Source organism: Musa acuminata, chromosome BXJ2-10, assembly GCF_036884655.1.
Source record: "Musa acuminata AAA Group cultivar baxijiao chromosome BXJ2-10, Cavendish_Baxijiao_AAA, whole genome shotgun sequence".
Classification (NCBI taxonomy): Eukaryota; Viridiplantae; Streptophyta; class Magnoliopsida; order Zingiberales; family Musaceae; genus Musa; species Musa acuminata.
Window position 1 is genome coordinate 32609509 of NC_088347.1, and position 27432 is coordinate 32636940.

The 27432-nt window shown below is 35.8% G+C and overlaps 1 protein-coding gene across 11 annotated transcripts; it reads right to left on the minus strand.

Annotated features, from left to right (window-relative positions):
* Positions 1-593: 593 nt before the first annotated feature.
* LOC103969026 (uncharacterized) lies at positions 594-26957 on the minus strand. Of its 11 annotated transcripts, none has more exons than XM_009382430.3 (24): positions 26654-26956; positions 26428-26537; positions 24307-24379; positions 24023-24084; positions 21358-21499; positions 19120-19338; positions 18961-19027; positions 16458-16863; positions 13315-13462; positions 13070-13230; positions 11089-11188; positions 8947-9021; positions 8666-8800; positions 7317-7409; positions 5937-6119; positions 5733-5837; positions 4684-4842; positions 4186-4230; positions 3871-4092; positions 1845-1951; positions 1715-1771; positions 1555-1624; positions 1191-1425; positions 594-1105 (listed from the first exon to the last, which is right to left on the minus strand). In XM_009382430.3, the coding sequence occupies exons 1-23, from the start codon at positions 26792-26794 to the stop codon at positions 1261-1263; spliced, it is 3045 nt and encodes a 1014-aa protein (XP_009380705.2). In that variant the 5' UTR covers positions 26795-26956; the 3' UTR covers positions 594-1105; positions 1191-1260. The 11 variants fall into 11 exon arrangements, with proteins under 11 accessions (XP_009380705.2, XP_009380704.2, XP_064985796.1 ...); XM_009382429.3 differs by having other exon boundaries at positions 1555-1639; XM_065129724.1 differs by lacking the exon at positions 26654-26956 and adding an exon at positions 25861-25910 and having other exon boundaries at positions 1555-1639; positions 26428-26532.
* Positions 26958-27432: the final 475 nt, after the last annotated feature.

Below are 27432 nucleotides of genomic sequence, written 5' to 3' on the forward strand. Positions count from 1 at the left end.
CCATTGAATGGTCTCATGCTTATATGCCCCAATTCTTTGCACAGATAACTCGAGTATTGCATTGAGAAAGTGCACCGTGACATCAAGGGGTGCTTCAATACCTCCATGAAGTTGGCGTCGTGCACTACGACGTCAAGGGGCAGAACTCGATAGTGGATCGTGTTCCTAACTTTGCCAAGCTCGTCGATGTCAACGCAGCGTCGACAATTTTCAATGCAGGTGAGTGCAATCGAGCGTGGGGAGTGTCATTGTGGATGGCCTCACAAGGCAACCAGGGAGAGCAGTCATGGTCAAAGTTTGACTCGTGGTCGCTAGAATGCACCATCATCGAGATGGTGATGATAGTTTTGCCATGCTTAGGCTTGGAGCCTCGACAAGATGTCGTCAAAGCACTCGATGATCCATAGAAGCTACCAAGGAAGGGGAATAAACAAGATGGCCTTAATGAGATGTCGTTGAAGGCAGCCAGAGTCTAAAATCCCATCTTGGCTATCGAAGCTCAGATGCGAGTGGGATTTCCTCGACCATGTTTATTACCCAGAGGGATGGAGCAACAACTTTAACGCTCCAATGCGTTCGTTCATGCACGCACCTACACAAATTGATCAAATGATCCATTTCCACAATTTGTACAAAACAAAAATATTCATCACAAGAATTCCATACCGACACAACAAAGCAGTTCCTCCGCATGTCTGTCATATGCTAATACTGCTGGAGAAAAAACTGCTCCACAATATATCTTCTGATGCTCTAATCGCAACAAGTACAACTCATTGTTGATGAATGGTCCTCAAAACATAACTGATATGGAAAAACGTCAAAACCCCATTTCCACAGCCATTGCCCAAACTATACAAATATGAATAATCACCATGTAGCAGGACAGCTAAAATTTTACCTGCTTCTCACGGACGTTTGATTTCTCGAGCCACATGACAAGGTGCTAAGAAATCGTTCCAGATATACACCCGCCATGTAGCTTCCAGTACTTTTGATTTTAACTGTTACACATCAACTCTGTTTAATGCTGAAAAGGTGGATGGACGCAATGCAATTTGGGATGGAAAAAAAATCAACAAGCTACATGCACCAGAAAAAGCACCTGAAAAAAAAAAGTAATGCCAAAGTTAATTGCAGGTGGAACTGCTTCTATAAAAAAAAAAGGTTCTGCATACATCACGACTCACAATGCAATCAATCTTCGGAGGCACACATGATAACAAGAACAGAAAGAATGGAGAATCCATATCAAATTCTCTAAACCATCTTTAAGGCCTGCTGTAACTGAGCAAATGCTGATGGATGAATCCTGCTAATAGCTGCATTAAAAGTTGCATCTCCGTGGAGAGCTGCACATGCTTTTAAGTTTTCTTTCAGCATGTTTTCCAAGGATAGTCGTTTGATTGGATCTGAATCTTTAATCTGAGCAAAGAAGATATTTATGTTAAAGTGTGTCCAACCATGCTACTATATACTCAGATTACTTATTTTTAGGTAATATTGCGGAATCAACATTAAACCAATCCATTAACAGCAGAAACTGAAGCTCACTTGTCTCATTCTTGAGTCTCTGACTGAGAAACCACCGTACCCAATAGCCTCATTGTTGGGTGCAGAAGAGCTTGTGGTGTCACCACTGCCAGGAAATAAGTAAGCAAAGAAGGGAGGCAAAAATTGCAAAATTGATTAGAAAAAGGTTAAGGCATAGTACCCCGAGTCATCTTCATTTATTTCTTCAGTTCCTCCGAGGATAACACTTGTACAAACACTACATCAAGGGTAAATACTACTAAAGTTGTACTGTAAGGCAAACATGAAGATAATTATGAAGATATATGTACCTTAGAATGTCATCAAGTTTATTAATGACTTGTGGCACTCTCAAAGTCAAGATAACAGAAAGAGCCAAAGCATAGGCCTTTCTCTGTGTAACTGTGGCGTTGTCTATCTGTTGAAACAAAAAAAAAACATGTAGAAGATAAGCCGAAGACTTTAGAAGTAGCAATTTCATGAATAAATTACATCGCTGAACAATGCAATATTTCATATTAATAAGCCAAATTCAAAGAGGGAATTAACCATTAACTGTGATTTGTAATATTCATTAAGCTATAATCAATATTTAATGAATCAAAGAAATAGTTTGTTCCAATGTTCTGGAATTTAGACTGGACAGACCAGTAAAACTGGCTTAACCCTATAAATATTTAGCCAGTTTCAACAATGCCTTAAAACCAGCAAATAGAAGAACCGCTCACAGCATTTAATATTTGGTGAACCAGCAATTTTATAAACACTCTGTTGCTGAAATCTTTAGACTGTCAACTGTTGAAATTTATAAATGAACAAGTCCCACAGCACCACCTCAACTCTCTGCAGAGACAGATTCTAGCCGCCGAATTCCATTTAGGTGGCTTCTCATCTACTTCCCATATCTTAATCTCCATCCAATGTTCTATAACAAGGCACAACTTCAACATGCTAGCTTCCTTTCTTACTTTCTCAATGTGTCTGTATACCGTAAGAGGATCATGAAAAGTGTGGACATTTGTAGAGAAGCTTGGACTGTAGTAAGGGACATTATGCTCATCACTGATATCACCATTGCAAATTATGTAAGGTCAAATTTCACTGCCAAACAGGCATAGCAAAATGCATAGCAAAATCATCCAAAAAATAGGCATAGCAAAATCATCCAAAAATAAACTGCCAAACAGGTGGCATAAAATGCATCCAATATCCCCAAAGGTCCTGCAAAGAAGTTTCGAAGTGGAAACTTGAAACAATTTATTATTTACCTTCAGACATCTGTTGCCAAATGACTACAAAAATGTATATGATCCGTCAATATTAGCAAGGCAGACCAGGAAATCAGAGGAACACCTTCCCTTCAGTAAAATTTCACCAGAGTGAATAAAGTTCCTGTGCTATCCACATGAAAATTCTAGAGATGCTAATAAAATTTACAAGGGACTTCCAGGAGAGAAAGAGAGAGAGAGAGAGAGAGAGAGAGAGAGAGAGAGAGAGAGAGAGATGATATTTGAAAGTATTTTAGTAATATATGGTCTGGGTATTTGAGAAGGTAATTCCATATACTTCGGTGGAAAAGAAATATCTCAAACAGAAGAGGAAGACACCAAGTGAGATGCCTGTGACAGCAAAAAAAAGAAAAAAAAAGAATTCAACGCTCCAAAGCAATTTGATAATGCCAAATTAGGTGTCAAAGTGCTGACTGAAAAAAGAATGGTTATTAAAGCAGAATGGATAGATTTAAGCTAGGAGATCATCCAGAAGTTACTTGAGCTTTGAACCATCCCAAAGGATAAACAAGCTCATCCCCAGAAGAGAACTTCAGTGGCCATGATGCCGTTCTAAACTACAGAGGAACAGATTCCTGTGAGAATTATCCAAAAGAGGTTTGTCTCTCCAAAACTACTTGTATTTCAAGTGCTATACCTGCACACCAAGAAGATTCTATAAAGTATCATATATTTGCATCATCATATATACCTAAACATCAAGAGATTCTCTCATAGCAATAATCATTGAATGGACCTATAAAAATTCCTCACAGATACATGCACTAAATAGAGAAACATATCCAAGAATGTGAAAGTCTGTGAAACAACAGATATGTGAATCAAAACATGTACAATCAGATTCAGCAACCTATCTGCGTGCAAAATACAGAAGCCGTAGCAGATGGTTTTTCGACAGAGCACAAGGAAAAATATGAACATACAGATACATATCAGACTACAAAACAATCATCGATGAAAATAATGAAGATGTGCATATTTGTTCAGTAGTAAGGTGGCCACAGCAATCGTACACGTCAGCAACATATAAGTTCATGTCATTTCTAACCTTATCAACCCATATATCAGTCAAACAAAGAAGTATATTCTGGTTGATGGGAAGTCCTGCTTGTTGAAGGCCCATAGCAAGGGATGATTCAGATGCTAACTGAGCAAAATAATTGGTATTCATCACCAAGACCCTGGCAAGAATGGCTGCAGAAGAAGCACGCACTGCTGTCCTAGAAGGATTATGATCATCTTCTTCGCTCAAACATATAAGGATGAGTTTCTAGAAAATAATATTGAGTTATAACAAGTACGTATATGTCCCAACTATAATACTTAATCCATACTATGACAATCCACTAAGAGATTCATGTACCTGAAGAACTCCAGCAATCAATGGAGGGGCCTCCATAGGAAAGCACTACAGATCAAATGAGCTTGATTTAAAACTCATTAGCCGCATTTAAGCATTCAAATCAATAGCTAAAAAAACCATATGGATGATTAGATGCTGCAAACAATAGTATTATTTGGTATAAACTATAAAGCACCACTTATAGTATTTCAAGTGGAGAATCTAATTGTCATGAAATAACATGCTAAACCTGGGTTTCAATGAGCCAAAAAAGCTTAATATCCAGCATCAGCTAAAACACTATCCGGCCAGAATTTGGAGACTGAAGGTGATCCCCATCTAAAGCCAGGCTGTAAATTTCAGTCCAATGGAGAACCATGACATGGACAAAGCCACCTTATGGATAGCCCATAAGGCTAAAGCACAATGCACCAATGGTAGCAGCAGTACACAGCAGAAGAGTATGTCTGACACAAAAAATGAAACTAATAAGATTAAAACAAACTAATATGAGACTACCTGGACCAGGATATCAATGACTGGAAGAGTTGAAAGCAACCCCTTCTCATTAACATTCCCAACAATTCCATCAAGTAGTTTAGCTAGACTTGAAGCATGCCTATTGAGAAACTCTACGCCACCAGAGATAATGTAGCCCTCAATAATACTAGTAGCCACCTACACTTTAATAATATTAGATAAGACAAATCATATTAAAAAAAAGTTTTACATGCAATAAAGTTTCCCACCATGGGCCACAATTGTATAGATTGCCCTGGAATAAAAAACACTTCAAAAATTTTGCAACATATGAATGGCAATAGTGAATTCAATTTATTGTACAGTATCAGTGTGGAAAAACAGAAAAATTAACTGATGGAAAAAGATATATAGATAGCTTTCCAGTTTATACCAAGAATAAGAATTGCATTTTACTCTAATTTCTATATCTAACAGGACATATGCTCAAATAGAAATCCCATATTTTTTTAAGAGCCTGACATAGCATACATAAATGGCCTCCAAGAAAAGAAAATGTCAGCAAATGTCCCATATTTTTGCATTACTCCCAAATCAAGGATTTAATTTAGTATATATGTCGGTATGTCAAAGAAACCAACTCAAGATCACCATTTGAGTAGTGTACCCATGCATTCTAGCTTTTTCTAAGAAATCCAGTGAATCCCCTTATGCAGATATCCATGATCTAAGGTCCCATCCACCAAAGCAGTTCCTATGTTAATTCTTCTACTTACAATCTCCAATGTACAAATATAAGTTCATAAGGTAGCACCAAAGACACTGCTCAGATGGATGGATCTACTAAATCACAAGGTTTTATAGAGAAAAAGATTATTGTAAGGGTACATATAATCGACAAAAAATGAATTGTACAAAGTTCACCGTCCATGAGTTGAAGTGCAAAGTAATGCAAGATCCTGGATAGATAACATACATTGGGATATCAATAATGTCAAGTTGAAGTATAGATACAGAAAAGCATATCTAGGTAAAAAAGTCCTCAAAGATCACCATTCTTATGCTGTTATGTCTACAAATAAACTAACCTGCAAATGGTCAAAGCTTCTTTCAAGTATAACCACCAGATATGGGAAGAAATCTAGCAATTGAGGCATCATTGATGGAGCATTCGAAAGTGTTGCTTCCAATAGCTGAAAATGTTCATCGGCAACAAAAAGTCAAAACCACAACGATGGAAATGGCAACAGCAATGCCTTCCCCAAAGCTTCAATAAGGAAAAAGTATCTTACCAAGACACTGTCCTCTAGAAGATTGAGAGAATCAGGGCTATCAACATCAATTCCACTCTTCAGAATAGGTAGAAGCATTGTATAACAAATTGACGACTGGTAACCAAGAGAACCGACAAAATTTCTAAGTGCTACTAGAAGCTGAATTTGCAGTAAACTTTCACCAGCTGACTCATCCCAGATCTGTTAGTACCACTAAAACCATAATCATTTGCCTTCAAGAAAAACCAGAATCATGAAAAATCTAAATTATTTGTACAGAATAAATAGTATCAAGAAAAGGTCAACTGACACAACATGGAATAACATTCATAATACAATAAGCATAGATCAAACAAAATAACTTGTAGCACTGAAGAAGGATAACAGAGAACATGAATGCAACAACAAAATGTTGTAGCAATTTAGTCATGGAGTAATTTTCCTGTGGTCAACATCACCTAAAGAAAATCACATACTTGAAGCTGCATAAAGTGTCAACAGAGAAGATAAATTCAAAGGCCAATGTATGAAATATCTCTGAACAAATGTTATAATGTATGATCTCAGTTACATATGGGTTTACCAATTTGAAGCTTTACTTCAAAAAAATTGCCAAAAGTTCTTGGAGAATAAATTGACTCGTTAATATAACAATCTCTAATCCAAACACAATTAGGACTATTCACTTCTTACTACAAATGTTCACATCACATTCTCCTATAGGTTAGATTCAACTTATAAGGGCATTAAAAATTCAGATAGCCAATATTTAGCCTAAATTAAATTGAGATAGATGACAAAACATTGAAAACACAGTAAACATATAACTGAGGATCCTTAACTATCAGATTCATTTTCATAGTTTAGAGTTTAGACATCATATGAAACAAAAATCCAAGAATCATATGAAACAAAAACTAAGGATTGAATCTCATTGGACTGGTGCATACCCACAGTATTTACCAGTCTTAGTACCAGACTGTGTTGTTCCGTATCAAGAACTCCAAACAGTAAATGTCATATACATTAAAAAAGTCAAAGCAAGAGGACTACAGGAACAAATCATATGTGTTTTAAGTTTTAACAATATGTGAATTGGTAAAAGAGATTGGTCTTAACTTTTATAAACATGCATAAATTGTCTATATATTATGGTATAGTCACTCATCTGCAACACTGCTACTTAAGTTATCCATAATGGTGTGTTGAGCTTAAAGACTACAGTATGTTTGGAATCATAGCAACCATCACAGTTAGTAACTCTTTCTTACGGCAGTAGCCATCTAAAATATTAACTCTCAAGTTGCCACCACATATACAAGTTGTTTGGAAAATCAAATGTTTTATATGCCACAGAAAAATGATATTAGAGAACTAATGAACTATAGAGAACCATACCTTGCAGAAAAAATTGGACAATTGATGTGCATAAGGCGAAATCCTGTCCCCGACATGGTCAATTAGAACAGAAATCAAATTCAACACTTGTACCTAAAAGAAGTGTTAGAGATAATAAGTGTAAGAATCTCAGCTCAAGCAAATCTCATTTACTCCCGCAAAAAGAGAAAAAGAGAAGGGTAAAAAATCTCCCAGCCAGTAGTGCTAGCCCTAACCTAACAAAAAATTGTAACCTACAGACAATCATCACCATTAAATGGACACCAAGTTACACAATGAAGACATTGCAATTCAATGGAATCTGGCAACTTTTCTGCTAATATATACATGAGCTTTCCAAATGTCATATGGTTAGAATCAATAAAATTTGTAAAAAGTTAACCATTAAGCAATAACCTTCATATTGTAACCTCCAGTTCCATTCTCATGCAGAAAATTGCTTATAAATTCATGGACAAATAGACCAGGTTTACTGAATCTCCCAAAAGCAAAGTGGCTGATGAGACACTAATTAGTAGTGCATCCAACATGGCAAGAATCTGTATCCTATTGATTTTGTTTTTATAGCAATATCTTGTTTAATTTGTTGATTGTTCTTTTAAAATTATTAAATAAATTATACGTAAAAGTCTGGTATGCTGCAGAGTATGGAATTTACTACTTACTAGACAATTTGAAGTTCTTCAGGCTGAAAAAAAAACATGACACATTTTCAATGTTTTTCAAACTTAACAGTTGCTTCAAGTCTAAACAACTCTGTTAGCAATATGTATATTGAATTATTGACTAGTAGATGAATCATTATGTAACCAACAAAAGAAAATTTATGCTACATTTGCTTATGATAAAATGTTCTTGCATGCATCAAATGAAAGTTCACTTGAGCTTTGCTTGTAGATTTCAATTTGAAATCAAAAAAATTATTCAGTTTTTTACAATTTTGTGCTATGTCATGATTTAGGCATGCACATAACTTTAATTTAGGCATAACAAATCCCAATGATTCTTATCAACAGAATTCCAAATTCAGTGGCATTAGAGCTGATCCTTATCACAACATTCTTGATTCCTGGTGTCCCAGAAAGGGAGAAATAGAAAAGTCATATTCAAGCAATATTGAATTATTTTCATAAACCAACAAAAACTTAGTTCAAAAGTGAAGTGTCCCAACTATTTACTGACTGAAAGGATCAAAGACATTCCTGTACGCATATGATAACTGAACCTATCAAATGTAGTGCATTAAAAGAACTATAATGATGTTACTAAACCATGGTACAAGAAAATTGTCCTAATCTAATCTGCTGGCCTCGCAAGAAAGGAACACTGAGGGAAATGAGATATCAGACCTTCGAGTCAAACTCTTGAACTTCTTCCATCAACTTGAAACATGAGTTCCAACATGCTGGTAGAAGCTCGAAAAAATCATTTTCAGAAAAATTAGTGTCCTGAACAAGATAGCATAAAGACCGACAGGCAGCAAGCTGAAAAGAAATGCAGGTAATACATTTTGTGAGAAGCCAAACAATTACAAAGAATCAAGTTATATTGTAGATAATGTAGTTTTGTTTTTAGATGGTTCAAATGTGGACAATTAACAGAAAGGCAGGTTCCAGGGATGGTGTTATACTTTAACAGCAATGTCATTGTCCTGAAGCAATCTGATTAAAGCATGGTACACCTGCTTTCTAGTGTCATCTTTAATCTGTTAAGAGAGAACAATAATTAGAAGGGTAAAAGCAAACAATTTGGTGCTATAGAAGATATCTGCAGATGCATTAATGAGAAGAATTTTTAAATCAACAAAGAATTGAACATGTTCACGAGTATGCAGACCACAACTAAAAGAACAGCAAGAAGCCATATTGCAATAAATATCTTGAGATATAACCTGAACATCTGGATTCACACTCATAATAAACAATTTAATTAATCACAATTTAAATAGTATTACACCTTGTATTCTATCTCCATATTATAGTCTCCTCCAAGACCCATATCGCATCCCAACTTCTCACAGTATTCAAGAATTTTTCAATAACAAAGATTTGCAACAGTCATTTTGTGTTCCTTGTGCCTGGGGTCCAAGAAATATCTATATTTTGCATGCGCTAATTTGCAACAAATATTTTCTAAATCCTATGTCTCATTTGTCCCATGCATGATATTTACATTTCAGTATAGGAGTCATTTTGTACACTCCACATCCCCATGCACTGATTCGTGATGATTGGATTGCTGTAAAGCCTTACAGGACATACTAGTGACATTAAAGCCCCGTTTTATTCAAGTTATAAAATTAATAGGTCCAGAATGTATCATGATTATGGCATAAAGGTGGACCTAGTATCACAGAATGGAATCAGCTGGCCCAGTAGGAAATGTTGCAAGAGGCACGTCATAGCAGCGAGCCATCAGTGCATCCCATATGTCACATACTAGAGAATGGTCGTAGCTTATGTTAAGCTTTGACAAGGAAACCAAGTATAAATGAGAGATTGTGATACCCTAACTAGTCTTGCATTGAAAGTTGATTATGGGTTACATTGGCATGTTTAAGACACATGATCAACAGTGTGTTTCATCTATGCTATTGAGCAAGTAGTTCCATTGAGTCTATACAGATAATTCCAGACGTGCAAGCTAGTCACTCAATGAGGATGTACAAAATTGGCATCCCTTAGCACTCAGTATATCACACTCAGCCTGCAGACATGTCCTGGTGGGTGAACTCAAGGATGCCAACATGGTACATTTGAACTTATTTATAGCAAAATTGGGACAAAGTCTTTTTCACCAAGGAACTTCGACCCAGCTAAAAATATAAATGCATTTGAACATGTTAAGAAAAATCTAGAAGCTTGCTCAGTAGGCAATAAGCAATATTGCAATGCTCTCAAACAAAGAAGCGCATTAGACCATATTAAAACAACAAGAAATAGAAAGTTGAGTATATAACCAAAAACAGCTGTGTACCTGTTCACAATGCATATGCCCTAATAACTTGCAGTCCCAAAGTAACATAAATTCAATCATAGTATGTTAATTGTTGAATATCTTAAGACTCAACAAGAACTATTAACACTAAAAAAGTAAAATACAGTTTCAGAAAACCAAATCAAGTGTTGCATTATATCGCAAGACAAACTAAAATGACTGCACAAAATTATATACTCTCGAACAAGGTTTCCTTGAACCACCACGTATCAGGCATAGTGATTTGAATATTATGGAGAGATCAATCCTTTCTTATTTTCTAACCTCCTTTTAGCTTATGCCTATCCAATTCTAAATGAAGTCAAACTTCCTTTCTATGAGTTAATTTTCCCTCAATTTAAAGTGTCAGGAACTGTACAAGCCTCGGTCTTCCCATATGTCATTGAGAAGAAAAGGGCAGGATAGTAGAGGTCACTAGTGCTAACCGGAGGCCATATTCATGGTTTTCCCCTCTCTTATTTGTTCTCCCTTTTCTTCCCAGCAGCTCACATGTGTAGGATTGCCTGCATTTCAAAACACATACAATGCAGCTAAAGAAATGAATTCCTTGCTCTCAGTGACACAAGCATCAATAAAGATAAGAGACTAAGAAAGTAAGAAACTAATCATGCTAAGGAGATTCCAACAAAAATTCTAGTCATGCATCGCAATGTTTTCACACACAGCACTAAAGATACAATGATCCATATGATGCCGTGACGAGATATTATTTCAAAGCTAATGTACAACAATTAAAAAAATCCCACAAAATAAATAATAAGAAATAACTTTTAACCTCAGAAGCCCACTGTCCAAGAATAAATGCAATTTTTCGATGAAGAATGCGCATATTTGGATGGTTGTTGGAAAGTTCAATAGCCAGAGATCCTTGAAACCTGTCCATAAAGCATGCAGGACAAACATAATAAGCCATGCAAAACATCATATAGTTTGAATGTAACCTTATAGATAGCAGAACAATGAAATATTGATGTCAAAGAAATCTGTAAAGTATACTAATTTTGCGGGAGGTGAAAGTTATCTTCTCACTATTTTGAAAGTATTTAAGACAAACATTAATGCAGCAACATAATCAATAGCTTGCATGTGCCACCGTCAGCATGGTATTTCCAGCTAACATCATGGACAACAAGGCCAAGGTAGATAAAAGGAAAAGAACACCTCTTCCCATAAATGGAAGCATAATGCACTATGACAAGAAAATGGTACATAAATATTGCAGCAATAACTTTGAAAAGTTGCAGCAAAGAATCACCCTGTGAATGTTAACACATAAAAAAATATAATAAGAGAAGGTTCCATGCACAAAGAATAATTTTGTGATGGATGGACTAACAACATGATGTAAAAGCACACACGGACATTGAACAGAATCTTGAGAAAGTTTTATCCAGTCACCAATGGTAGGACTGAGGAATGCCTCAGGTTCGCAAAGATGAATAAGTGAGCAGGCATGAAATTGCAATAGTGAGGATATGATGATGAATAAGTCATTGAGATGATATGATAACAGCAATAGTGAGCAGGCATGAAATTGCAAACATTATTCTGCAGAACATGTGATGCACCTAAAATTGAAGCTCCTCCAAAGCAATTTGTCATTGACAGAAATTTGTAATTGGAGTTTAGTCAGAGCCACAGTTTCTTTCTTGAGTCTATATATTATCAGGTTCAGGTTGTTCAAATGAACTTAATTAACTTACTGAATACTAATTGATTTAAAATTAAAACAATATATGTATGGCCATATTAGGGGCCTACAGTATATTAGAAACCTAATACTCACCCCTTGCTATATTGGAAACTTCTCAGTGGTTTCATCACTCATCAAACAGAAGTATGCATTTTTTTTATAAGTAATCCAGCCAACTAGTAAATATTGTTTTCACTTTTAAGGTGCTCTAATATAACAAGGTATGGAATTAGTGAAGTCCCTTCAATAAAGGGTTCAAGGAAAGGAAAGCAACAGAATGTAAAATGAATGTGGTTCCCGGTACTATTTCTCAGGTTCTCTTTCTTCATTTTATCCTCTTCTTCATGCTTTATTCTCTCTAGTCTCTTCCCTCTCTTAGGCTACACTTGCCTATTCCTTTATTGCTGCTTCACATGAAATGGCTAATATATGATGTGTTCACAGGTAATCAACAGATTTCAATAGCTTACAAATCAAAATCAGACTTCAAAGCAAATTTCTATCTGTTCGCAAATCACAACCAATCCTAAAGGAGTATTTCCTGCATCAGCTGAGAATAATCACCAAGTAAAGGCACAACAATTATCCTTGAATTGCTGAAATTTAAAACCAAAGGTAATAGTAGATGGAGAAGCAACTTTGACTTCAAGAATAATATGAATTATTTAATATAGCAACAAATTTAAGAACTAGTAATATATTACATAGAAGCTAAGCTACAACGGTGCCATCTACATAAAGACTTTGTCATTCATTCCAAGGTCCTAGGATCAGATCCACTCTTCACCACTTATCATTTGTTAAAAAAAAATGCCTAGATATGTAAAGGAGAGCGAACAATTTCAAACTGGAAAGAAAGGTGAAAAGAACAAGTAGGTAGCTTTAGGTTAATTGAAAGGTCTAATCCCACATATAGAGAAACTACTCTAGCAAACATTGGTCGAAAAATAAAGTGTAATAAGCTCATAAACATGGAAATGTATATGTTCTCTGCAAAATATCTGGTTGGACTAGTAAAACAGATAAACAATATGAATATTTATGTACCAGATGTGAACATTACCAATCACTGAAGTTGAGGTAACTAGAGAGCTCATAATAAACATGCCCAGCAGCACTATAAGCAGCATCTTTTAGAAGCATTGCAGAAGAAATTTTGGTTTCTAATGGTGGGGAGCTACTCATCGCTTCACGAAGAATGGAAATAACTACAGGACTCAGGATCTGAGAACACAAATCAAAGGTTATTAAAGATAAGTCATCATTTACAGATATGTCTAAGATAAACAGGATGAGAAGTAAACTGACTTGTTTATAGTTCTCAAAGAGGACAATATATAATGCTTCAGCACATGGCCTAAGTTTATCTGTCCACTGAACCATATCTTGATCATGGTGAAATTGTTCAGGATTCTGATACCATTCATCCATATCTTTTGCCGAGAAAATGAAGTACCTAGAAAAAGATCAACAAATAATACCTCAAGAAAGCACCATAGAAAGCAAACTAAAAGATAGGGCACCATTCAGGTGCTCAAGCATGCATCAGTGAGGTCACAAAGAAATTGCATTAAATAAAGAAAAATATTTCTGTGGCCCTTGCTTCTTTTCTTTCTGTGTTCGAGAGAGATGGCATTAATTAACAGATCTATATCCAACATTAAAAAAAGAAATGGCATTAATTAACAGATCTATTTCCAAGATTACTTGCAAATTTGAAGCTATTTTCTTCTATCTTCTACTCTACAAATAGCTACAATACACTTATCATTAGTTTTACACAGACATTTTGACCAACAAAAAATCTTGTACTATTAATATATCTGCTACCAAGAATTCAGGCATATGACAGCTATCGATAAGTAAGAATACATTCTTCCCCAACTATTCTCCTAAATACAAGGACCGACAGGGCACGAGGCTTTTTGGAGTAAGCTAAAACAAACAAGTGCTACAGGAAATGACGCCTTTAGAGTGTGTCTCAAATAATTTTTCTTTTTCTTTTCCTTTGCTGGTTATCACATACTCTTTACTGGGAACATGAATATAGAGATCAATCAGTGAAGGCATCTCCAAAGAAAGAGTTTTATGTTGTCTCTCTTCCCATCTAACATTTCTGCCCCAACCCCATGGCTGTAGTTTCAGTAGCCACAACCGATTATGAATTAGCCACAAAAGTCCATCTACAGCCCCAAAGCTGAACAACCATCTATGATATCTACTGAGAGATAATCAAAAACACTTACAAACCTGTTCTGTCACTAGTACAGGTTGTCTCACAGTGTTAATGAATTCTTAAACCTTGAGATAAGCTGAGCTCTAGATCCCTTAGTCCTATCCATGAAAAGTATTGAACTTGAACACGATAACAAATAAAGAAAAATTTTGATATTTATTTTATGTTCTAACAACCCAACCCGATAGGATAACAGACTTAAGCATAGTTTTTGTAAGTCAATTTACGTCTTAGCACACTTCCGACATGGTACTAAACAAGGTGTTACTATTTTTCTTACTTAAGGACTTCACATCTTCATCAAGAAATAGCATGACCTATAATTAGACCCTAGCTTGATGCAAGTGAGGCTGAACACTACGGTGGCTCCATGTTATGATGTACCCACTAGCCCGTCCATATTATCCCTTTCTTCCTCGAACCTAATAGTAGATTAGCACTAATACCATTTATCATGATTCAACTCAATGGAATAACTAACCCATTAATTTCTTGAGATTATACTACTTGCCCAAAATGTTTAATTCAAATTAATGATAGTGTATTACATCTTTGGCATGACTTTGTCCCAAATTAACTTTCTTGAACATCTTAGTTACTTCTTAGTCTGCATGGCTAAATTTAAGGATAAATTATATTGTGATTTTATTAAAAAAGTTGGCATCTAAACACTTATTGCTGGAATTTATTTTAATTCCACTCTGAGTTGAGTGTCATAAGATATTTTCATTGCTTTTAGCTAAATCCCCCCTCCTATCCCATTGTTCATAGTTCTTCCTCTTTTCTATTGTATTCCTTTTCTTGGAGACTGCCATGCATGCCCATCTTTCAATCTGCACGTACATACTATACTAGCCTGCTAGACCACCATAATAGGTAAGGAAAAAATCTTCCTCCCCAAACTTGACACATGGACCCAACATGGGCCACAATGTGGCATAAAACAACAAAATTTATTATGCTGAATCTGCCACCTCAACGATCGTTAGGCTTAATCTACCACATCTGCGACCATTCTAACAGAAAACATTCTCTGAATATTTCCCTAACCACTTGGGGTTATTGAGCCTTAACTACAAATAGCATATCTTTTTCTCTCTCCTCACTCCTCAAAGCCCTGAACCACTCCACTTCAGACTCCACACTAACTTAAACATCAGAGGACAGAGTCAAGAACACCAGACATCAATCTTCTCTTGCAGGCACCTCAGGAGCACCTCGACATCACGTTAAGAGGTCACCTCCTTGGCACCTCAAATTGGGTCAACCTGCTTCCATGTCAAACTCAGACATGGTCGAGCCGTTTACAGCACATCACACAACGACCGACTTTGAAGATAAGACTAGAATCAGCACTTCTGCGTATCATTGCATCCTAGCCCTGGGCCTATCTTATAGATTGTTGAATGTCACAAAGCACAACTTTCATCAAACTTTAATAACCTATTAGCAGAGAAAAAATATGTTCACAACAAGGGGCAAACTCATAAGTCCAGACCTCATTCGATATTTGTAATTTGAGAGATAGATCAAGAAGGAACTTTCAACTTCAAAGACAAACTTGGTCTCATCACAAAATGCTCTGGAGTGCAAGTTATGGGCAATGAAGTAAACAAACTTATGAGGAAAAAGAAACCTTCAACCAGAAATATAAAGACAACTGGAAAAATTAATTTTCTTCCTAACAGTTGCAAGTTAAGCTACAACCAAGGAGGAAACATTGCATAACAATTGTTCAAAATGCAATATCATCTGTGAGGTTCTGATGAAACTCATCAAAAGAGTTGATGATTGACATCCAGAAGACGTCTGACACGTTCCAATAAATGAACATCAATCAAATATCTTCCATCCTGAGGCCAAGAAATATTAAAAATATGATGTCTTCTATAAAGAAGAGGTTGGATAAACCAACAATATCAAAATGAATGACTAAATAATTAAGAATAGTCTTAACTCATGAACAGATGAAAACATAACATTTGAGCTGAAGTCATGCCTAAGTTAAATAGATAAAAGAAACTCATGCATATAAATCCTAATATTACCAAGTGTAAAAATAAATATCATCCTCTCCAGTATTACAGAAATAGCAGTATAAAATAACATCATGTAAGTATCAGTGAAAAGATGATGAAAGAAAAACATAGATAGTGTAAATCATTTACTGCATAAACTTGATATAGGTAAAAATAAAGACCATAAATCCCAGTACCTTCTTATCAATATATTACACAGCAGTATGACATGGTCACTTGGCAAAATGGTTTTAAGTATGTCAGCAACAGCTGTGGAAATGTTTTTCTTCCTTTGCTCCAAACTCAAGGAGTCCTCACTTTCATTGATCACACGACCAGTGAAGCTCGGCCTGTATTCTTTACACTCTAATACAGACTTAACCAAAACCATGCACTGAATCAGAAACTGCTCAAAAAATGAAACTGTGGGTTCTGCATTTGTTATCTTATTCAAGCTAAAATCAACTATAGCTGGAAGGACGGTTTGGTCACCAAATGAATATGGATGCTTGGATTGCACTGCAACTAATGCTTTCATTAATTTTGTACATGTTCGTTTTGTGAAGTCCAATAATCTAACTTGTCGTTCCTGGAATAAAGAGTCTGCATTACGCAATATAATTAGCAATAAAGAATAAAAGGTATCCAACTTCCATTAAGTAATTCAGGTACACGTTCTATAAACACTAATTGCTTAATAAAAACACTCTTATCCAAGAAAGAAAAAACATCTTGGGCCTACTGATACAAGTAACTGAAAAAGACTGTAGTGCTATTTGCCTCGGAAAAAATATCCAAAGCTATTCAACAGTTGCACATAAATCAGAGACTAGGCTTGAGCTTCATTTCCATCATGCTGTGTGATATTAGCTTTGGCACAAGTCATGGCCTATTGTTTATGCTCTCTTAAGTTGCATAACAGAAGAAAAGGATTTTAAAAGATCTACAAGAAGCATAGTTCAAAATTTCGGTTACCGACACACTGTAACTGGAAGAAGAAGAAGAAGAAGAAAGGAGGAAGAAAAAGTTTACCAGGTTAACTTGGGCAATGACAGGTGGCAGAGAGAGGGTGGTGTTACAAACTCTAAACCAAGGTTCTGAATACCATATCGGACCGGTGTACCGATCAGTTGTCAGTACGATACGTACCGAGCCGAGCGTACCAACCCATGGTACACTAGAGTGTACTGATGCACCGTCAGTAACGATCCTGTATCAGACCAGTATGTACCGCCCGTACCGAGTGGTATGGTACAGTATTACAAACCATGCTCTAAACCCTAAATTTGAACCAAATTACTGAGAGGCAACCTACAAAACGGACCAGACCAGATGAAAAGTTCTCGTCCGCAGACTGGTATATACTAGTCTGAGCAGTATTTCGAACCATGACTGGAAGTATAATTAGGTCATGTGAGTTAATCAATGTCAAATGAACTTCTATAGTTTTACACAAAAAATATCTACAAACAAAATTCAGAGTTCAAGTGTCCAACTACTAGCAATCTGATAAAAATGATGAGCCAGCCAATTTAAGAGAACATAAGTTTTTCCAAGTTTGAGTCATAAAAATTACAAATGATGGAGTTAAAGAAGATTTTACACGTGGTCACTTCTTTCCCTTGTCCTCTGTCTCTCTCTCTTGTGCAAGGAAATCAATTCCGTCCAAATACCAATCCATATTTACATGGGATGTGGTCGGTCCTATCCCTTGCTTTCATTTAAGGATGTTTTCCTTTTTTTGATTTTATATGCCCATGACCAATGCATTAGGTAGTGCGACTCCTCATTAGTGTCTCCTATCCTATGTGCCACCCACAGGTGACATGACAACCACGCACCCCTGCCCGCGTGCCTCATCTATGGTACATCTCCTGCACTCTCTCTCTCTCCACCCCCCCAAAAAAAAACACAGAATAGTACCATGGTACATTACGAGATATCATATGCCGATACACCAAAATGGACCAAATACATGCATGTTCAAGGCCAAACCAATGATGTTAAAGCCTACAATAAATTGACTTATGTAGAAGACCATGAAAAAAGTATGCATTTAGATAGAGGTGGTTGAATAGGATTAATCAAAAAATTTATTCATCTTACAATATGTGTATATACTAACAAAAGCATACTCTCTTTTATAAAAGGTGATTGAACAAAAAGATTCAAGTGTGATGATGTCTATAAACTAACTCAACAAGGAAGAATTTACGATTTCTAAATAAAAAAATTGTTTAAACTTTAAACCAGCAAATTTGAAATTCAACAAAACTCCAACCCAACAAGGAAGAATTTGAAGTTTACAAAATTGAAAATTGTTTAAACCAGCAAGTTAATATAGTGAACACTCAACAAGAATCTAACCCAATAAGGAAGCATTTACATTTCCAAACAGAAAAATGTTTAAACCAGCAAACTAAAAATGAAAATACAATAAATAAGTTCCTAAACTTTATGTCAATAGCGAAACCCCAGTAGTCTGAATAATGATGGGAGCAACTTCAAAAATATACCTTTAAAAAAGTGAGGGAGGAAATGAAAATGTAAAAGATGATGACAAATGCTCAAAGTCAAGGTTAATATGATTAAATAGAAGGGCCAAACGTTCAAAAACTAATATTACAACTAAATGAATCCAAGAGATATACAAAAAAACATGATTAAAAATAACCATCATTAATGAGAGGAGCATCTTACAATAGGGAAGAAATGATTGAATGGCATTCAAGAGCACTGGACAGACTTCCTTCACCAGCGGGACCTCCTTAAATTTGAATAAAAGGTCAGAAATCTTTTGATCATGAACGAAACAAGAGAATGGCATTCTAAAAATATTTTAAAATGAGGCATGTTAACCTGCGCAGTTGTTGTATCACTAGGATACCCAGAAATAATCAGTTGGCGAATGATCTTCAGACACAGAAACCATCTTTCACAAACCAAAAGCAAATCATGTCCTTGTTCCACCAATGAGTTCATGGTAATGGATTGCGAAATAGTAGAAAAGCTTTGCAGTATAGTATGTATATCATTCTTCCAAAGGTTCCAAGTGTACTCAAACAACTGTGAGGCGATCTGCAAAACAAGTAAAATGTAGTTGACCATTTAGAAGTCATTAAGTAAATTCTTGTACCTAGAAGTCATGATATGCTACTAGCATATCATAACTCAAAAGCATGACAACAATTTTGCAAATGAGATGAACAAAGAATATAGCAGACACAGAACATTACCCCAACTTCCACCATAATATCTTCAAATTATCTAGCATCAGATCACCACATAATAACAAAAGCATTGTAGAGAATATGACAAGAATTTTATCAAGCTTAGAGGCTTGATGTTTAGATATCACAAACTCACTAAAACTGCAGAGCCATGACACAGAAACAAAATAGATCCGATATTTTTTTTCAAATAAGTGGATGAGTCACTTTGAAGGTTGTCATTTCAGGCACACAAATAGCAATCTAAAGCACAATATTGCACTTGGGCAAATCCACGTTTGAAGTTGCCCTACCATAGGGATCTTTAGAGCTGAACTTGGTCCATTGTAGATTAGATAGCAATCAAGTTGGGAAAAACCCACCAGAAATCAATGAGATTGATGCTATCCAACATAGCATGATGATGCAAATGATGAATCAGTATATGAAATTCAGTTCCACTTAAGAGATTCCATTTCGGAAGATAGGAACTGTTGTCAAAAGGACGTGCAGTTAGTATGAAAAAACATGGATTGAAGTGCTGGCACATGGTCTGGCAGATAGCCTGTGGAACATTCCTGGCACATGGCATGGATAGGCTAAGCCAAACATAAAAACAAAGTAAATATTGCACAAGCACTTACAAGACAAAAAAATTTGCAAAATTAGTGTGCCATTTCTTGAACATGAAAGCCGGAAGTCAAATTTCACCGAAGTATGTTGTTACATAGATATGTAACCATAGAACAATATAGCATGCATGTTGTACCAAGTTCCAACACCAACGCAGCTACCTGACCTCGACCAAAATCAATCATATTCTAGAATCTAGATTATAAATTTTGATCTGTATTGACTTTTAAATCTATATCAGATGTCTACTTTCAGTTTTTAGACATGCTTAGGCATGACTCATGCCAATAATTAGTTTATTTGGATTTCTTTTGGCATAATGTGAACCTGTTCACATTAGCACTAAGTTAGGAGGCTTTGGTTTGGGCATCTTCCTCAAATCCTCATGAAGATAGACCCACTGCACCCTTGCTTTTCTTGTTCAGTTCTTGAAACCCAGATCTGCAGACTTTTTTACATCATATCTTTCTACAGATCCATCCTTCATAAGACTCTACAATATAGGAAGTCACTAGCTTCAAATTATTAATCATTCTAAGCTCTAAATATGCACTATCATTTAGAATTTTCCAAAATCAAACATGAGTGTGGGCCTTAGTACAATCGTAAGATTGCTCCTTTGTGACTTAAGAGATAAGAGTTCCAATCATAGAAACAGCCTCTCTCTAAATATAGAGTTAAGACTGAGTACCACACACACTATACTGACACATGACCAGTACTAAAAATGTGCTGAAAAAATGATGATCTAGCTCAAGAATATCAACAATAAACACTATTTTGAGATAACATATCATAATATAATAACAAAAGAACATGTCCACACTCCATGAGTAAAGGCAATCATGTGGACAATACTCCAGCCAATGCAATCTTAAAGTCAAATGTACGCAAGTCTTAAAAAGCAGAGAGACTATTTCTATAACTTGAACCCTTTAGACCCAAGTTAGTGCAAAGCATCTTTACCATAGGCCCAAGGGTCTCCATATATGCAATTGACTAAGGCCTATGGTCTGTAATTATAGAATTTAACTTCTTCCAGGAAAGGAGTAGGCCATACAAACCATAAACAATGCCAGTTGCATATATTTGTTGCGTCACAAGAGAAAAATGCCTTTGTAAGATATTATATGCCAAAGACAAAACATGTTTACAGAAATGAATTCATTTGTTCACTGAACTGGAGCATTTGCACACCGCAGAGAAGCAAACTATGTGTCCACTTTAGATCATGTAAAAAATAAAGAAGACATACCTCTTGGAAGGTCCTCTGATCTGAACTAAGACGTTTTGTTGACAATTCTTTTAAAGTTCGAAACAAAACGATGAACACCCTATGTGAAGCTAGCATATCAGCTGATTGGAGTTGTTGTGCCAAAGAAGAAAAGAGCTCTGGCCTATTAGCAACATATTCAGCCAATATCATCAAAAACACATTTCTCGTTAGTAAGATAGTACAAAATTTGACAATGATGTACATCTTCTAGCAAACATATGAATGAAAACATGCTCATAATAGAAAGTTAAACTTGATTTGAAGAATAACAAGTAGGCAAACAGAACAATTAAAAATGACGAATTGATTGCTCATGCAGCAAAACATAATCACCTTACATGAAGGGTGAAAGAGAGTACACATTTCAGGAAGAAATATTCAGTAGATGCTTAGAAATCACAAATTACATGATTGCATTCTGGATTCTTTGGTACACGGCCAAATACTTGTTACATGTGGCTCATGCATCTGAATTGTCCTACAATGCCTATGTTTTTCAACAAAACTCTGACAACCACGTGAAACTAAATCCTGGTTGATCTTTAATTTTGGAAAAAAAAAAAAAAGAATTTCTCATGCCAGAATACATATGTTACAAAGTGGATCATTCTCTCCCTTGTTGCAACTTCAACAAGAAGATAGTTGCAATATAGTCACTCTCACCAGCTCTGATGGAATTCATCAATCCACCAAATTTGCTGTTGCATTTGGAGACAAACTGATTTTCACTGTAGAATTTAAGACCAATATCCTACCATCAGAATGGCACCAGTGCTGAGGGATTGAGCATACATGATCTAATAGCATATATTTAAAAAGATGGCATAACAAGTGTGTTCTGATCTGCTAGCTGTCACCTAACTTACATAAATTCAGGGGCAGGTACTAATAACTGTGCAATCTAATTGTCAGATCCTTCTGACTTTTAAAACTCATACCAAAACTTTACAGCCGTACTTTAGCATGTTATTGGATCTTTTAAAAGATACGTATGATAGAGTTATTGTTAAAGTTAGGACTTCAAGAGTCCAGCAAGTTTCATATAACTGTATGTATACAGTATGATAATTCTAGTCTTTATCTTTTCACTTTGGTAATGGATGAGCTTACTTCACATAAGACCATCTAAGGGTATCACAACTCAAGGGAATTGGAGTAGAACAGAAATGAATAAATAAAAAAGAATACTCCACGATAACACACTTTATTTGCAGAAAAACAATTTTAACAATGAAAAATACAAGTAGAGGATAGTTACGACAAAGCAGAGCTTAAAAAAAATATAGATCAATGATGTCGACTCTATACGAGTAGCTCTAGTTAGCTGTTGAATACTTGAAATTGTTCAGCTTTTCCACAAAGTAGTAAAAATGCCATCATTACAATTATGTTAAACATTCATTAGTTTGGGTAAGACCAAGAAAAAATGTTGGACAGCAAATCTGTAATGTGGGTTGTTGGATATATAGTTTGATGAATGTAAGTGGAAGGATAAGTTAAAGATCATATAGGTATGGACAAAGAACTATAGCATAGGTCTATGGGTTTTGACTTCTTAATGCTTGTCAAAAGATACAAAAAAAAATAGATATGATAATGGCAACAGAAGAGAAAAGCCCAAGGAATGGATTGTTACCATAGATTCCCACCAAATACTCTGAACTTAGTGGAAACAACTAAAAGAAATAAATTGCTCATAGCATGATCAGTGGCATTGCCCTAAGTTATGATGGGAAAGGATCCAGGTAACCCACTGCAAATAGTTAACATTTTAACAGCTTTTTCTTAATGTTGTTGAGAGAACAAGAGCTCTTATAGATCTGACCATACTCTTGCTCACAAAATGCAATTTATAGTCTTAATTAAACATGTGCTCTCAACATGCTGCAACTTAAGTTTTATCATCTCTCATCTTGTTATATTATCTTCTTTTATTATCTTACCACTTGTTGAATCTCTACCTCTTACAAATTCAGGTGTCTCCCATACGCCCAAAACCTTCTTGACAGCTTTGTAGGTAGTCCATCTTGCTATTACCTTCCATTCTTTGATCACATCTGCTTGGATAGCCATGCCACTTGTGCAACTAATACCATCATACTTCAAAAACTGTAATCCCCCTTTTCCTATAAAGCTGCACTGTGTTTAGAGTGTCCCAACTTCAACTTCTGCCCGCCTCCCTTCCTTGCTCCCTTTATACCACATAAGGCATTAATATCCTTTAAAGCCTTACAATGTGAACACACTAGCTAGCTATTTAAATGCTTTCCTAAGATTTCATATCTTACTCCATCAGACATCACATGATCATTATAACTCCATGAAGCAAGATAATCTATCTTCTTTCACATAAAGTAAAAAAAAAATCCTGCTGATTATGACCTAATTCTCCAAAAAAAAACCCTTATCAAGTAATATTCACTTCATCTTGAACTAAATTCAAAGTCTGTCATTAAGAGGTTAAAAATGCAAAGATGTGAAAGAAGGATGGATGTTCTACATTTTATAATATTTACTTCATCAAACCTGCTAACGAATACAAGAAGCAAATAATCAAGCAATATGCTTCATAAAAAATGCGATTGGAAAATCTAATACGCATTTGAAGTGCAAAAACAAGGTAGAAAGAAGATGAATTAAATACCACTCTTTTGGGTAATCAATACGTGCAATTTTCGCAACAAGTACAGCCAACTGAAGTGCTATCTGCACAATATAGTATTAAAGAAAATGAAGAATTAAAAAATTTATAAGCTAGAACATTCAAAACCATATTAGTTAGTTTTAGACTTAGTTAGGCACCACATTTAGTTTAGGCTTCAGAATAACAAGTTTCTGAATGATAAGGGAGAAGAAGTCACTAATAGTCAGGCTCTTTGTAGTTTGTATTTAAATATGCATATTAAATTCAACCTATTTAAGCATCACCTGAGTATTTTCTTCTCGCAAGTGTAACAGCAACTTCTTTCTTATATGATTTTTCTCATCATTGCTAATGCCCCTGAAAAAAGGATTTTTCATCCACATCCAAGACAGAAAATGAGGTTAATAGGCACAAAAGATAAATTGTAGCATCATATATAGTTAAAGGCCCATAGGTGAATCTCTAAACTTAGAAAGACTATGAGCGAGCATTTAACCCATTACATGTGGTTCTACAACCAAAATCCAACAAATTCAAAAAGCAAAAGCTGGTATCCAACTTGCCGGAAATAACTATGAACAAAAAGCATCAACCTATAACATAATAAGATATACGGACTGTGCTTCATCCTTGATTTTCTTGGAATACACCAAAACAATGCTGTTATCCTGAATCATCCTATTCTATCAAACAAACGGCACAGGGAACAGGGGCGTTTCAGTTTAAGGCCAAACCAACCAACTGATCCAGAGGATGTGAGTCGTGACCCACTTGATAAAAGGTTCTCCTAACATTATTGAGAAGTAAAGCCTTGGGAGCTAGGGCTTACTCACACTTTAAATCAAATGACTTGTATGACAGAAAGTGCTAAAAACCACCAATGCTTAACTGCAATGCTCTCTCAATCAAAAAATGCCATTTTCACACAATTTGCTTGCACATCCATTTTAAGCAAGCTACAACAAGTCTCAATATATTACTCAAAACAAAACAAATATTTGGTTGACAAAATTCCTCTATTTTGGAATATCAATGTGAAGATAAACAGAGCTCCCTAACGATTTTCCTATTCATTTAAGTCCTTCGGACTCTCAAGAATTTCAGGTGCTACTCCCTATTTACATGGGCATGCTCTGCACACAGTGTGAAGATCCTTTCACAAACTACTGAGGTGATATGCCGCTAGATCTAATTGCAATGTGTCAAACATACTTGTTGTGCATCATTTGAAAAAAATGCACAGGTCAGCTAGTTTGTGCAACCATGACCAAGTGTATTTAACTAAACCACAACCATATGCAATTACCCATGCATTTCATGACAGTGCCAACCATGCAAACTTGCCAAAAACATACAGGCTTGCATCCATGTAGTGTATAGGGTTTCCATGAGAAACTTTTATCGAGCCTAATGATAGTAGAAGGTTGGACGGAAAAATGATTGTTACTTTGGACAGATCAATTTCTTTTGTTACGACTAACAGTCATTATTTAATTTAAGTGCAATAAGATACCAAGATACCACCTACTGAAAATATAAATGATAGTGAAAGTGGTAGGCTTGTACCCTCTAGAAATATAAATCATCAGAAATTTCTTGATGATTTCAATAGTTGAGCAAGATTTGGAAAACCTGTACCGATACAGTGAAAAATGTACCCAGCAGAGGTTGTAAATGGAGAAAATTAAAGGATGTATTCCAACTCAGTTAATAAAGAGTTTTTCTCTCAGCCTCCTCCAACAAATAACAATGAGAATTCAAGATGAAGATTTTGCTCCTTGAAGTCATCCATGAGCATGCAAGTCATCATTCAAACAGTAAGATTAGATTATGTGAACCTTCTTTGATCATTTTGCTTCATTATCCACCTCGCAAGTTTGATCCATACCTAGCACCAGAAAATAGATAGATAGATAGATAGATAGATAGAGAGAGAGTGAGAGAGAGAGATGTAGAGTACAAGTGTCACACATATTATGTTCACATGCGACAATAATCTGTCAAACAGGAACAAGCTGAGTGACAACTTCCAAAAGTTACACCACATATTTGAACAAGGCAATATCACTGAAAAGCTAATAAATTCCTACAAAATTAAACTCTGACGGGGTTTAACCAAACAAATAGGAGATGGTTTGTCAGTCATAAATTATTTCAAAGAATATAAAGGATATGCTGTAATCATTCCAAAGCTCCTAGCTGCCCTAGAAGGCCAAGATGGGGAACCCATTAAGCGAATCTATCTAGATATAATAGCTATTGTGCAAATAACATAAATCAACATGTGAATTAAATTTAAAATCCTACAGATTTTTGTCAAAAAAACCACATCGCACAAAGACAAGTCAAGTAAAATTCGCACAACGCAAACCACGGAGCCTCAGGCGTCGAATGGAACAGCTTACGGGGTATCACGGCGGTGCCTCCAGTAGCGAGTGATGCTGTTCTTAAAATACACGGAGGCCAGGAGGCGAACGTCATCCCGGCAACCCGAATCCCTCGCCGCGACGATCTCCTGCGTGCACCATTCCCCCGGTTATTGATCGGAGTTCATCGTCCAGGAAAAACAAAAATCACAAGTGGCACAAAAAAAAAGAAACCCTAGTAGGCAAGAAGGGATGCTAAAGTTACAAGAAGGCAAGAGCAGAATCCCGGGCGGTTCTCGCACTGGGCGAGGGCGGATTCCGCCGGCTTGCGGGCCGACTCGTCGAGGCTCAGAGCATTGGAAAGGAGCGAGTACACGGTCTGGACGTCGGCCGCCGAGAGAGCCATTCGTCTCTCGAAACTATATGAACGCGACACACTCTTCTTACGAATCTGGGAATGGTGACCGAGGGTTTTCGATTTCCTGGCGGCGATCGGCGGATGTATTCGCGAGTGAGGCGGAGAGACAGGACGAAGTGACCATGAATGAAAAGGGCCGGAAAATGTGGAGGGCAACTCAGGCTTTTTATTTGTTTATTATTCTTTTTTTTTATTTTTTTTATTTTTTTTGGCTCCGCGTTTGATTTTTAAGCACGAATACAGCTATTTATGAGATTAAATATCTTTTCATTGCCAATTACTTAAATAATATTATATTATATTATATTATATTCAATCTGCTGATCTAATATGATTTTTAAATGCTAGTTCGATTAATACGATTTTTTTGACTTATTATTGTGCATAAAATATTAAAAACAATTTTTTGGCTTATTTTTTATAATTATATTTAAGTTTTTCATGTTCCTAATTAATTATACTCAAGTGTGATTGATTCAAAACATATCGAATCCATATTTAATATTGATTTTGATATCTGTACAAGAGGTGGTGTCCTCCATTATTCATGGACGGATCGAGAGTTTAAATTCATAACCGTGGATGGTTTATGCAACATATATAGTTTTATTGAAATATTCGATATT